Genomic DNA, 14,266 nt, shown 5'->3' with positions numbered 1-14,266 from the left:
GGCTGTCAGCCACGGTAACAATGCATGTGACATTTATGCAGTTTTGAGGCAGCCTTGTTTGCATACATTGCTTTCACATCCTAAGAAATGCTGAATGCCATTATTAGTGTGTTTTTGCCTTGCATAGTACCTGCCTGAACATGACGTGTTTTGATGTGACAGTTAATATATTTGTTCTGGTAAAATAAGGCTGTTTATTCACATTGTGGTTTAGCTGTGGTTTTATACAGTTAATATTTTAAGTTATGTTATAGAACTCTGTATTTTACTTTTCCATACTGAAGTGAATGTGATTGTTGAGGGACAGCATAAGAAATATGTGATAGTTGCCTTGATTAGAAGAGCTTATTAGTGGGCTTTTCATCAGATGTGCTCTGTAAGGACAGTCTCACCTAACAGCAGCAACTCAGTTCATGATATTGTTATTACAGTTGGATCTTTTATGAGAAACCAAAGTTCCAGGGTCGAAAATATGTCCTAGAAGAAGGAGAGGCTGTGCTGGATCACCTTTGGGATCTCCCAGGCGTGAAACATCATCGAAGAAACCTCACAGTTGGTTCAATCAAACATGTAACAAAGGTACAGACTTCCTTAATAGTATGCTCACACATAGAATTGAGTTGTTGGGAATAGTGGTGTATTGCTAGCAGTGGACAATGTGTGTACAGTGTTTCTGACAGTTCAAATTTGCTATGAATCACTTTTTTCGCCTTCAAGATAAACTCTAGGGCTCATGCTGTGCTAAATTTCCCTTTCATCCTGAGTTAGTGAGCAGATTATTTGTGTTTCTCTGCCACCACCTTCACAGGACACAGCGACTCCTCTCCTTTTAGATGTTTACCTGTCCAGTTATTTGAAATTAAATGAAATCATTTCAAAGATTTATCTTAAACTTAAGCTGGCTAATATGTCTATGTGGCTTCTGTTTCACAAGTTAGGAGTTGGGTTTCTAATCCCATTTGTACATTGTAGCCTCTAGAAATCACTGTTGTTCCCTCTACAGCTTTGTGCTGTCTGTAGGGTTTCCACATGGACAAGTGGTACACCTACAGCATGTGGCTCTGCCTACAGCTAGAAGTTTAAAAGGCTTTCTGTTGAAAAGATAAGAATCAAATGTCTAAAACCAAAAATAATGTGCCCATTGTTATTCAGTGAATGAGGAATATATTTACCAGATCTTGTGACTTAAGAAGAGTTAGTGCTCTCGTTGTTTAGTGTAACATTCCAGTTATTCACAGGGCAATGGCCCTTACTGTGAGTGAATTATCATTTGTATCACAATGTGAAAGGTTTTCAGTAAAGTGGTTTCTCTGTTCTCTGCTGGAATAGAGCTCATTTTAAAATTGATAACCTTTTTGTCATCAGTACAGGGGCATAATGTCATAACAATTAGAAATACTTTTTCCTTCTCTTCAAACACTTAACAATAAATAAGCTCAAAAGAAGCTGGCTGAAGGCAGGAATAATGAAGTTAACATTTCTTTGAGCTAAACAGATTAAAAACCTTTGACTAATATGTAAGAGCAATATTGATCAATACTGTGGAAGGCAACTAAATAAATAAAGGAATTCCACAGTAAGGTGTAGAACTGTGGTCTGAATCCAAGGGAAGCTGGATGTGTTTTGGGCATGAAAGAAAACTCTTGAATAGGAAAGATACTGTGTTTAACTTCATCATGCTTGATAAAAATCTTTGTAGCACAGCTAAATAGGTTTGACCTTTGTTCTTCTTCCAGTATGTGGTTCATTTATATGGAACACAGATGGAAAGCTTTGTTACAGTGCACTAGTTCAGTAATCAACATTTTTCTTGTGTAACTTAAAGCTCTAGCAGGTATGGTTGGTTAGGAGTGCTTTTGCTGCTAGTCCATGGAGCTAGATGGGTGTGAAGCTCACTAAACCAGGTTTTGTCTTCTAAACCTTGATTCATGAAAGCATCTCTCTTTTTTAGGTTGTGAAAGTACTTTCAGAAGGTAGTTTACCAAAATGCTACCTAATTTTTTATTTATTTATTTTTTTAATATAGACATTGCTTTTATTTGACAAGTGGCTGTTTCTTTATGTGGCTTTATGCCCTTGATTTGGCTTCAAGCCTCCACAAAAAAGCAAAGATTCTGTTGGCTTTGTGGTTAGTTTGTGGCCTAACTGTGGATAAGCATTAGGTGTGTCCGTGTGTATTTAATTTCAAGGAACTTGTGGGGAGGAGGTTCCAAAGAAACAGATTGTGCAATCAGTAAAATGAAGACCCGTCTGAAGTAGTGTGGAGACTGCATTCCACCAAGGAGGTCAGCATGAGCCTAGGCCAGCAAAGTCTGCCTGGACACACAGGTTCAATGCAGCTCCTGCAGCACAGTCTGTTTAGCAAATCAGTTCTCTGACCTACTGCAAATGCAATTGGAGGGCTTTTTCCATCTGTTTCTGGAAGCCCAGAGAGGGTAACTAAATGTTATTTTCCCAAAAACGAGCTAAGAAATGTTCCTGACCTCACCATTCTGGAATAATCTTGTCAACCGATGTTTTGCAAGATGACAGAAGATCTGAAACAGCAGTTTATAATCACTGTCTGCAAGATGGTTAGGCAGGGAATAACTGGATTCCTTATGGACTCTCCTTAAGCAAAGCTCTTTGTAATGGGTTTATTCACAGTATTATATGTAGAGTGTGTGTGTCTTTCTTTCATTTGTGTGGTTTGCTAGGTGAAAAGAAGTTAATAATTTAAGCCGGGACTACTTTAGTCAGATACCATAGGAAAACACCCAATAGCTTCAGCTTGTCTCACTTTCTAGTTGGTATTTACAGGACAGTAACCATTAATTCCCTTAGTATTATTCTATGTTACTACCAGCTCTGTTGAATCCTGTGGTTTGGTTTGGTGGTGATGGGTGGTAGCAAGAGTGATACAAAGCTGGAGCACTGGGAACAAGAATTATGAACGGGTAAAAAAGCCTGGAGGACCAATGGAGAGTAATATTTTAAAAAAAAGAAATCTGCAGAAGCTGATGTGTCCTGAGGACAAACCATATGTCAAAAGTAAGATGTGTGTCTAGACTGTATTGAAAAGCAGTCATGTGAATACCAAAACTAAATAAGCCTGGTTTTCAATAGACCCTTCTTTCCTCCTTGTGGCATTTTTGCTTAAGGAGCCAGACTTTGGTTATTCTTTGTCCTGTTGTTGGCATAAAAAGCTATGCCAGTTAAACAGGCTATTTTGATCACTTTGGTCACCACAGCTTGGAGGTCCAAGGAGAGCAGCTCACAGTGCTGAATTTATTTGGGCCTGATGGTGCTGGTAGGGCTGGAACCCTGGATCCAGAAGGAGAGTGAACAACCAAGACCACCTTGGGTGGGTTGAAGGCTCTGGGTGTGTCACTGCTGGCAGAGCTCTTGGTCAGACCAGAAAAATGTCAGAGACACCACCAAAGAGTAACTTTTCCTGCTAAGGTCTTAAGGGTGATCTTAACCCTGTTCAGAAGAAGCCTTCACCTTTCTGCTGAGGACCCTGTTAGTCGTTTGGAAGTGTCCTCTGTGAGCTAATGTGGGTATTTCCTCTGCTTTTGTAAATACCTCAGCTCCCTACGGACCATGAGGGAAGCACAGGCACTCTGGGATGATTATGTGAAGGTAGGAGGAGAACACCACAGAATAAAGGAAGGCAGAGTGGGATGCCTGCAGGCTGTGAGCTGCCTAAGCATTTGCTGGTTGTGTGTTATCATTGGAAATGAGCACAGCTACCTAATCTGGTTGCTGTGCTTTTTACTGTGTTTTTGCCCGATGTGTCAGTGGGATACTGAATAACGTGAGTTTTGGCTGCTTGGGGTGGGGGTGGCAAGGCTATATGGGGGGCAGGGATAGCAGGGGAAAACTTTCCAGCTTTGAATCTGGCCTGAAATGTTGTGGTGGTAGTTTTGCATGATAATAGTTTTGCATGTGGGTATCTCATTCCAAAATCTCGACGCTTTGCAGATGAAAGGGCTTTGGACTGAAGGATCTAGTTCTCAATCTGAATGCTGTCATATTTGTGTGGTTTTCATTTTGTTTCTGAAGATGGTGGCTTTATTAGGAATGTTAAAGAAGCCTCTGAAAGTAATGATGCCTATTAAATGTGCTCAGGCAAATATGAACATGCTAAGGCAAATATTTACCCAGCTAAAGTTTGCATGCTTGAATTGTATAAACTAATGGCATAGTATTAGAGCATACATCTGCAAATACATAGTGTTCATCTCACACAGTAATAATAGATGTTACCATTTTCTGCGGTCTGTGCATTAATATAGGTGAATTGAACTCAATATTTAGGGCAAAATGTGTATTTGTGACTTTAAAAAATGTACTTAGAACATATGATGTGTTTCTTGCTCAAACATGTTGCTACCTTTAAAAATAGATATTTGAATTGGTTTTGATGAAAACCTCAGTTTACTTTGTGAAAAACTCAGTATACACTTCATGAAAGAAACTTCTGGACTTAATCCAGTACACACAAAAATACCATCACAGTGAATAGAGGGTTTTTATGACTGTCAAAATCTGGCTGGAGAGAGATGGTGATAAATAGGAGAGATGTAATTATAAGTGCTTGTGCTTTACCTACCCTGCTACATTTGTCATCTCTTGAACTGGAGCCTCATGAGCTTTAGAGTCAGGAGAGCAGACTTGAAAAGAGAATACAGACTGACTTTTTCCAATCTTAAATGAAAAACAAAAACAAAAGCTTCCTACTGAATTAAAATTGAACATCCTCCATCTCATATTCTGTCTGAGCCTGCAGGCAGATACTTTATTTTGCTACTTGTCTCGTCTTGTAGGTACTTTGTTTCAGAATTTATCTGAAACCATTAAGAGTATTCTTTGGGGAATTCTTAGAGGTGCAGCTTCTGATTTTCTGTATCAAGCTTTATTGTTGGATTTACAGATTTCAGCCTTGTCACATATCAGGTATTATTAGGATAAACCCCACAAACTTCACATATTTCTCAAAAGGGATTTAGTAAGATGCATATACATGTGAAAACTGTGGGGAGATTATTTTTACTTTTTTTAAACTTGCCTTACATTACACTTAGAATTGAGTTCCTTAGCACTTTGCCATAAAGTAGCATTGTACTAGAAAGTCTTTTTTCCTAGTTTTTCTGGTTTCGCTCATCTGAAAAAAAAAATTCTGGTATTGCAGTTTTTGCTCTAAAAACAAATAGCGTGCATTGTTTGCAGGGTACAATACAGAGGAAACGTGACTGTGCATGAGGGAGAGTTGCCAAAATAGTATACTGTGTTCCTTCAGGTCTCATGAGGAAAGTGAAATAACATCCTGAAGTGCATCTGTTATAATTGCCACACTTATTGCTGACAGTTAAATAGCTGCTGAAAAACACTAATCAAGAGGCAGTGGGATGTTACTCCATGAACATCCCACTCAAAACCTGTGTGAAACAAGAGCTTTAAGAGCTTTTGTGCCCTGGTGCTGAGTTTCTCTGCAGGCTTTTGTGTTTTACACGTTCCTTGTTGATTCATGATGTGTTTGAGTGCTGGGGAAGAAAGTATTGGCAATGCATTTTATATAAATATTACTAAATGAGGATGGCTCAATAAAACCCCTGCAAATTCTAGGGAAGATCATGCGTTCAGCAAGTTGTTTTCCAGTGTGGGATCTCTCAGTAGTAAACCTTCAGTATGGTAATAGAGGTTGTTGCTTTGTGTAACAGGAAAATTCCTAAAGTGTCTACTAAAATAGATGGGTTTTAATACTGATCTTTTCTTTTCTTTGTCTAAAATGCTGTAGATTTATTTAGCACGTCAGAAAATTGAACTCATATGGCTTTATACCATAGTTGGATTCATTACAGAACTTAATTATCATGGTGGGAGGGAGGTGGGAATGTAGTAGACATTTCTAGAAAGTTTCAATTATGTGTGCATCATGTGTATCTTATATGTGTGTTATGGAAGCACTGTCTTTTTAAAAAAAAAATAAAGTCAATATTGTAATACTTGGAGAGTATTTAAACTGACCTTTTTGAAAGTAGCCTGACAGGCATAAATGTACAGTTCTTCTTCAAAAGTTACTGGGAGATGGAAATTTACTTCCCATAGCTTTTCTAAAACTTCCAGTCTCCATTTTTAAAAAGCTAAAACCCTTCCATCATATGAAGCCTGGAGTTATGTTAGAAGGGTGAGAAGACAGGGGAAAGAAAATAAGGAAGCACTCCCAGTTCTTCAGGGACTCTGTGGATATCCACACAGCCTTACCCTTTGATTTGTTTCCACAGGACTGTGGTGTTCCAGAGGTGGAGTTCTGCCTAGCAGCTGGAAGTACAGAGGGACTTCCTATCTGCATACAGGGTGCAATTCCCAATTTAGAAGAGCTGGATGTTGAGAAACACCCTTACATAAGGGTCAAGTCAGGAGTGTGAGTACTGAGCCTTTCTAATGGCATTTTCCAGCAGGTAGAGGAGTAACATCATGGGATGAAAGTCAGTCAGAAGTCTGAACAATATTTAGGGGGTTTTGCTACGAATCAGTTAACATACAGCAGATATTCCCAGCTCTACACTTCAGCATTGTGCTCTATGGGCTCCCAGTAGTGGAACCAAATTTTTGAAGGCATTTTTCCTAGTTGCTGGCAGAAGTTGTCTGTAGTTCAGTTTTTGAGTAGCTTTATAAATAGAAGCAGCTCAGCTTTTAGTTCACTGGAGAATAGATGCTGTCTCCCTAGTCACCCACCCTGTTATAACACTGTGACTGAATACCAGAAAATGAGTATTACATCACCCAAGCATTTCTCAAGCTGCAACCATATCCTGACATTCTGGAGAGAGGTGATGCAATATGAAACAGGCCCCTTGGTAGCCCAGCACTTCCTGTATTGAGCAGAATAGGCTCTTTCCTGGGTAAGTGGCCAACACTTCACAGTTCCTGAAGTTTGGGAGTTCTGTGTCTCTTCTCATAAATCGTTGCAGAATGACATTAGTTCTATTAAAAGAGTTTTGAGTTTGCCTTTCCACATGAGCCAAGTCGTCCTTCCCACAGTCTTACAATATGTCTGTGAAGCTTGAGGTGGTGAAGGAATTAAAAACAGTCTTGTTTTAGTTCTTAGACTTAGTATAACTTTTAACTGCTTATGATCTGTGTAGCTTTAAGAAAATCACTCTCATATGGCTCAGTGCCTCTTCCTCCATTCCTTATTTGGTCTCCTAAGCCTGTGTCCAACTTCTACATTCAGCTTTCTTTTCCATTTAAAACAGGCTGAAGGAGTCTCAGCATTTTTAATTTTCATGTCAAAATTACAATAGCTTTACAAAGAAGTGATGTAAATAATCATAATTTAATAACTTCCACTGAAAAAAATGAAGTGGGATTGATGTTAGAAGCCTTTTAGTTCATAAGGTGAAAATTCAATTCTCATCCTCAATACTGACTTTTTTTTGTATACTCATAGTATACCAAAATGGCTTTTTGAAGTGAGTGAACAAATTGGTAATTTTCTTCTCTTTCATTTATATTTAGCTTGGACTGAGAGAAACTATGTGAGATTTTCTTAGCAGTGATGTTGCCAGTGTATTCAACTACAGCTTTGTTTTGATGTGCTGCCAGTATCTAAAACAGTATCTAGCTCTTATGAGTACAAAAAGGAAAATAATTTTAATAAAATCTTTGTCATCTAATTAATGAGATTAATGAGTCATTTATCCTGACTGTTATAGATGGCTTGCTTACTCAGACTTTAATTACAAGGGAGAGATGATGGTTTTGGAAGAATGCGATTTGCCGTCCGAAATTCCGTCAGCAGATGTTAAATCCCTGCGTCCCTTAAAAATGGTGAGGACTTCACAAATTCCTAATGACTGTGTGCCTTCCTTTTTCTTCCTGTTGCTTCCCCAATGGTTTTGACCTAAATATAACTTGGCTTCTAATGTTCCTTTTTTCTGGGAATGGAAGACCAGAAAGAGGTGTAATATTCTCCTGACCACAGATTGCATAAAAATCTTGGGAGGTGTGCTAATTTTTGTGTTAATAGACAACATGTAGGTCTACATATGAAAGAATGTGAAAGGGTATAACACATAATTCTGCTGTATACATAGCAAGCCTACAGAGAGAGATTTTAAAAGCCATAAAGAAATAAGGCCTAATAACAGTCTCTGTAGTCACTCAAGTGAGGTGTCTTATTCCCTCACAGAACATCATTCACTAAAATTTCCAGAGAAGATGGATTTGTTGTATTTGCTCTTTGACCATGAATATGTCAGCTTATGTTTTCTCTCTCTTCTGGTGTTTATAATTTCTTGGAGCTCTACAATCTGCACTTAAGAAAGTCATACAACAAAGCTTTAAAAGCTAATTTTAAAAATTGGACAAAACACATGGTAAATTATTTCCTTTATATTGCTAATAGACAGTGAAGGAATATTTTTAAATTGCTTTCAGCCCTACAGACTTATCAATGCACTGATTTTTTTGTAGGTCAGGTTTATAGTGTCCCTGCCCTTTTGAAATATCAAAGTATTTAAATTAGTGTTTTATATGGTCAACACTGAAAATGGTGAATATAATTACAAAGACTTCGTGCTCTGGTAGTACTGTAAAATATATGTCAAAGTGTAACTTCAATTTTAATATAAATACCTGTTTTCCTCCCCATCTTTTTTTAGGGTGGACTGAAGGTACAAATGCCAATGAATGTCAAGGTAAGCACTGAGGACACTGAGAATAAAATACTAGCACATTTGAAATATAAAGCCTTTATTTAAGCTGTTTTCTTTTTCTTGGGTATATGACATTTGATTAAGTGTTCAGTGTTGGCTGCTGAAGAAGAATTCACTAATGCTGTCAAAGTCAGTGTTTCATGAGTTGTAAAAGCAGTAGGTAGTTCATTTTTCACATTAACAGAACGTCAATTTGCTATAGGAGAATTTTAAAGCTTTTACAAAATAAAACCAGTTTTTTTGACTTGACACATTAGTTACTGTAATGGTAAAGGGATCAGGAGAGATGTTCCTGTTTAACATACCAAGTTTAAAAATAAAGAAGGGGAAAGGGAGGAAGGGTGCAGGAATTCCTTCCTATGCCTTATCCCAATACAAGAGTTGTGAGTGAGACCATGATCCTTCTGTGATCTGAGGAGCAGAAAGCTAATACAGAGTTATTGCTCCTTCTCCCTCCTTTTTCTAGTTCTCCATGAAAATGCTAATGCCTTAGGTAACTTTTAATTGTACAGATACATGCACAACTTGGGAGTTTTTTAAAATACTACAACAAATATTAATACTGTTAATAGCTGATCTGTGTGATTGGGCAGATGAGGAACCTGAAGGGGGTCATTCAAATAACTTTAGCAAAGTACAGGCAAAGACCACTTTTTTACTTTTGAAGGGTTAAACTCCATCTGTCTACCTGTGACCAGGTAGGATTCACTGCAGGCTAATATTCATTGCCCAGGCACAGGATTACAGGATATAAATCATAGTCATGTAGCTGGAGAGTACATTTATATGTATAGAGTTGTGTAAATAAGTATCTTACTGTCTGGAAATGTCTGCAAATAGCCTGACAAGCCCATGTAAACCCAAATAGGGTCTCCAGCTTTCAGGACACTCAGGAATCAGAAGGGCTGAGGAATGCAATCCTGAATTTTCTTTGTAGTGATGGAGGGGGGAAAAAGTGGTCTTCCACATACTGTAGCAGTACATAAACACAAACTACAAATTCAGGGCATACTTAGGTCATTGTTCAAATTCATGTTTTCTAGATAATAATATATGAGAAAACCCACTTTAGAGGATGGTCCAAAGAGTTTTCAGAAAATGTCACTTCTGTCCCAGCACTGTTTGCTGGTGAAGGGGAGTTCTGGGAAATTGGATCAATACGTGTAATTGGTGGAGTGTAAGTATATTTCATTTCTATATTTATTTATTTTAAAGGAGGAAAGCATAACTAATTGCTTAGAAGTGCTAACTAAGTGGTGATTGGAATTTTTAACAGGTAAAACATTTTGAAAAGAAAGGAGTATGTGTTTCTTTTGTCAAGTATCACCCTTGGATACAACTACCTCTACATATGGCTTATCTCTCTGAGGGAATGTTGGAAGATAAAGCTAAATGTGTGAGAGGTGTGGAGTCAATGTTTACCATTTGGATGTCAATAAACTAGGCCACTTTATTCCTTAAGAAGAGCATTCACACAGAGCTTTATTCATATTGCTTTATACTTCTGATAGTCTCTACTTAATTTGCTGAAATGACCTTGGGCAGGTGTGGTTAGTTCTTCAGTTTGGCATTTTAATACCTCTGAAACATATAAACTGTTTTATCGTCTTAATGGTTTTCCTCTGTTACCTATTGCATGTTGTCTGGAATTAAGAATCTACTATTAATTTCCTTTATTGAGGCGTTGGGTTGATTTATTGTAGCCCTACCCCTCTCTGTGTCATATAACACAGGGCTGTGTAACACAGTCCTCAGGTGGGCTCTCACAAGGCAGACTCAGTACCAGCTATTCTAGAGAGCTGCCAACCCCTCATGTTGTTCTTCCAGCCTCTTCCAAGACCTTCTGCCAAAGACCTCAGTAATAACACAGTTTTCAGAAAATTTTGGGTTTGTTCCTTAGGGGGTTTCCATGTTATTATTTCACCATAAAGACTGAATAACATACATCCTTTCAGGCTGTCGTCAGAATCTTATGAGCACTAAATTAAAAACAAACTTAATTGTTACTCCTCGAGTAATCTCTTCATAAATGCATTGTGTATTCACTATCTGGGAAGCCTCAAGTTATTAAAAATCATTGTTCTGTCTTTTGTGGCAGCTTTTATTTTTAGTACTGTGGTAACCTAAACAGCTGAATTAATGTAAACCAAATGGTACTAAAAGTAAAGCTATCCCTGCCTGCCAAAATTCAGTGCCAACAGAATTTGTACAGCAGCCCTAATACTTACAAGGGAGCTTTGATGAAAAAAAAATGCTTACAAGAAAGAAGGAGAGGAAAGCACTTTTTCAAATTAAGCTTCATTAGAGATTTCGAAGTTGATATGGAAACACCTTTTAATTGAGCCTTATCTATTTCTTAGAAATACTTTAAAAGGTTTTATTCATTTAGTGCTAAAACATATTCCATATGCAATATACTTTATGTATTCAATTTGCTTGTCTATTTATATGTCTGTGTTTTTAGATTCAAGCAGGAAACAGTATAAGCAGGCAAAATTCTGTTCTGTTGAAATCTGTTAATTTTGCCATCAGCTCCAGCAAGGGTAAAACTCATTGTTTATTAATCCACTGAAGATATCTACTGCTTGTTTCTTTTATCATTGACAATTGGTGGCTTGGAATGTTTTGGCAACTGGATGCTTATTAGTCTCTGTAGTACCAAATATTGGGGTTGGGAATATGGCTGACTGAGAGGAGGCACATGGAGAAGTGTCACATGAATAAACTATTGTTGGATAGAGAATCACATGGGGGGATTTTGATCCACAAAGAACACTTCATGGGTTGCCTGTTTGTGGTTTCAAAGAAACATTGCTTTGTTCATCAGCTGAGTTTGTGATACTCATTTTAGTGTTCCTGGGATGTTCTCTTCCCCTTTCATTTGTTCTGGAATACGGTGTGTGCAGTTGTTTTGCTCTTACTGACTTATCTTTCCCTTGCTGTGCCGTAGGTGGGTTGCCTATGACAAGGAACGCTACAAGGGCCACCAGTACTTGCTGGAGGAGGGAGATTATGAAGACAGACACTCCTGGGGGGCAGCTGACAGTGTCCTCCTGTCTTTCCGGTTCCTCCAGGCTGTAAGTACTCCTATGAATTTCACACAAATTATGCACAACTCTGTACATAAAGAGAAAGGTTACTCTTTGTATGGTACAGCTGTCTTGGGCTTAGTCATTCCATCTTTTGCCCGTGTTCATTCTCATTCTTCTCCTGCTGGCTGAACTGTGTACACATTGCAAAGCAAAAGCAGGTTCTAAATAATCTTTGTGATGCTCATACAAAGAAATATATCGTGCAGAATTCCTTGTCTACCTGCCAGATTTTCCAAGGGCCTCCCTTCTGCACTTCAAGCTTTTTGAATCTGACAGAATTTTCTTAAAAGCATAACGTGCCTAAGTGTACAGTGTAGCTCTTTATTAAAATAAAAATAGCTTTTCAACGCAGCAGCTGTTACAAGCCTTAAAACAGCATTACCCTCTGTCTCTGTGATTTTTCTGCCAGAAAATTTTGGCAGCACAAATAATCATGGTAAAAAAAAAAATCCCTTCTGCTAAAATGGGTTTAGTGGAGGCAAAGATGAAATAATAATAAAAACTATCTGTAAGAGTCCAGTATTGGAGGCAAAGACTTCTTAGTGATGGGGAAACATGGGATTAGAACAACTTTGTCATTTCCTTTGGTTTGGGTTTTTTTGTTTGTTTGTTCGAGGGTTTGAAGATTTTTTTATTATAATGGAAACTCTGTGAACTTTAAATAACAGCTGCAAAGAGTGGCTCCTTTTGAGACTCAGATTGTTCACTCTGATATTACTCAGTTTTGTATACTCAGATTACTCATCTCCTCATCTGAGGAGATGTGATATATTCCCGAGCCAGGAATTTTGTGAAGATTGAAGATAGGCATTTAGAGCAAACTCGCTGTCTCAACAGTCATTACCTTTTTTTAAAAATAAAAAGTTTATGTGAACCCAAGAAGGCCATACTTAAATTCACAATTTGCAGCTTTGGTTTTTATGAAAGGCACCTAGCAAAAGCTGTGTTTATAATCAGAATCTATCATACAACTTAAAATAAAGATAGGAGAATAAACTGAACTGAAGAAAACTGTACTTCTTTAAATAATTTATTTTCAGGTTTCCGAGAAAAAAACAGGCAGGAAATTTCTTCGGATTCTTAATTTTGAATATGCAGAATCCTGTTCAATTACTGACTAATCTTAGTTTCTCTCTATTTTCCAGCTATACATAGGATACTTGAGACAGTTAAATTGATCTTTTTAGATCTTTCTCTTGGCAAAGATCATAAATATAAGCTTAAAATTATGTGTGTGGCTAGTAAGAGTGACCCTCCACATATATAGTTTTATTTAATTTGACTCACACCTGGGAGAGTTGGCAAGACTCAACTCATAAACGTTTTAAAAATGTGTATCATTCGCAGTCATAAATCAACATATGTCATTCAAACTGACATATAAATATGTGTCAATATTTAATAAAATACAAGTGCAGGGAACAATTTTCCTCAAGTTGTAGCATAACTAAAGGCAATGAGCTACTTGCCAATAAAATGACTAAGGGCACTGGCATTCTGTTGTTTGGCTTGACCAGCAGATTGCCTGCCTGCCTCCCTCTGATGTGCACCACACGTGTCAGTGTTCAGGCTTGCCATATGCTCCCCTTCCTGACTTTGTATATGATACTTAAGGTCAGGATTTTAAAAATATTTTAGTACTAAGCTCTTGTTTTCAAGGGGACCTGGGCAAAAATCCAAAACTAGTTCTGTGTGCATAACAGCAAATGTACAAGATCTTCTCCATAACCTCGGAAATTCCCTCAGGAGAAGCAATGGGGGGTGTTCCTGCATATCAGAATTTACTGCCCTTCCCTAGAATTTTGCTTTAGTCAAATTGAATTTAAGATTCTCTCTAGAAGATTTAGGATTTTGTGAAATGACCATGCATTACTCATGGTCATTTTAAGTAGGGAGTGGGGTTGGGCATTGACCCTGTTCTTATACACACCCACCACTGTGTCTCATGGAGGGCCAGTTCAGCCAGACTTGTATTTTTTCTGCTAGAGCATCACACCAGGTGACCTTGGCTGTGTTGGTTTTGAGGTCAGCCCAGACCTGAAAACAATTCAGCCTGGCTCACAGGGCCTGAAGCTGAAGCTAATGAGCCTCGTGCACCTGAGTCAGCTGCAGGCAGAGTCGGATCAAATGTCTTTGTGTCGTGCTCCCAGAGCAGGGAGTGTGGTCCAGAGGCACGTAAAGGCTCTGCAGAGAGCAGGGTACAGCATTCCTCATTAGCCTGTGTTGTTCCCAGCTCCCTGGGACTTAGTGCTCTGCAAAGCTATTCAGATATTCCTGCACCACAACACTCGACATGACAGGTTCCACCAGAGCCTGTTAGCACTGGGAAAATCCAGCCCCTGCTTCTGTGCACACGGCAGTGGCTGCAGTCGAACTGAGACAGGAATTTCATTTCCTGACAAATCTGGAAGGTTAGGCACTGCACACAAACAAGGGACTGCTGCACATCACCCCTTCTCACCCACTGGTGAA

At 38.4% G+C, this 14,266-nt stretch overlaps 1 protein-coding gene across 1 annotated transcript in view; it reads left to right on the top strand.

Annotated features, from left to right (window-relative positions):
- CRYBG3 (crystallin beta-gamma domain containing 3) overlaps window positions 1-14,266 on the top strand; it is an 84,774-nt gene that overhangs the window by 45,429 nt on the left and 25,079 nt on the right. Inside the window, 6 exon segments of the mRNA XM_032678435.1 lie at window positions 432-579; window positions 6,267-6,406; window positions 7,701-7,815; window positions 8,649-8,684; window positions 9,746-9,879; window positions 11,653-11,779. Of these exon segments, the coding sequence (XP_032534326.1) occupies window positions 432-579; window positions 6,267-6,406; window positions 7,701-7,815; window positions 8,649-8,684; window positions 9,746-9,879; window positions 11,653-11,779 (700 nt within the window).

The sequence above is a fragment of the Chiroxiphia lanceolata genome, chromosome 2, assembly GCF_009829145.1.
Source record: "Chiroxiphia lanceolata isolate bChiLan1 chromosome 2, bChiLan1.pri, whole genome shotgun sequence".
Lineage (NCBI taxonomy): Eukaryota > Metazoa > Chordata > Aves > Passeriformes > Pipridae > Chiroxiphia > Chiroxiphia lanceolata.
This window is presented reverse-complemented; position numbering and strand designations above follow the sequence as displayed.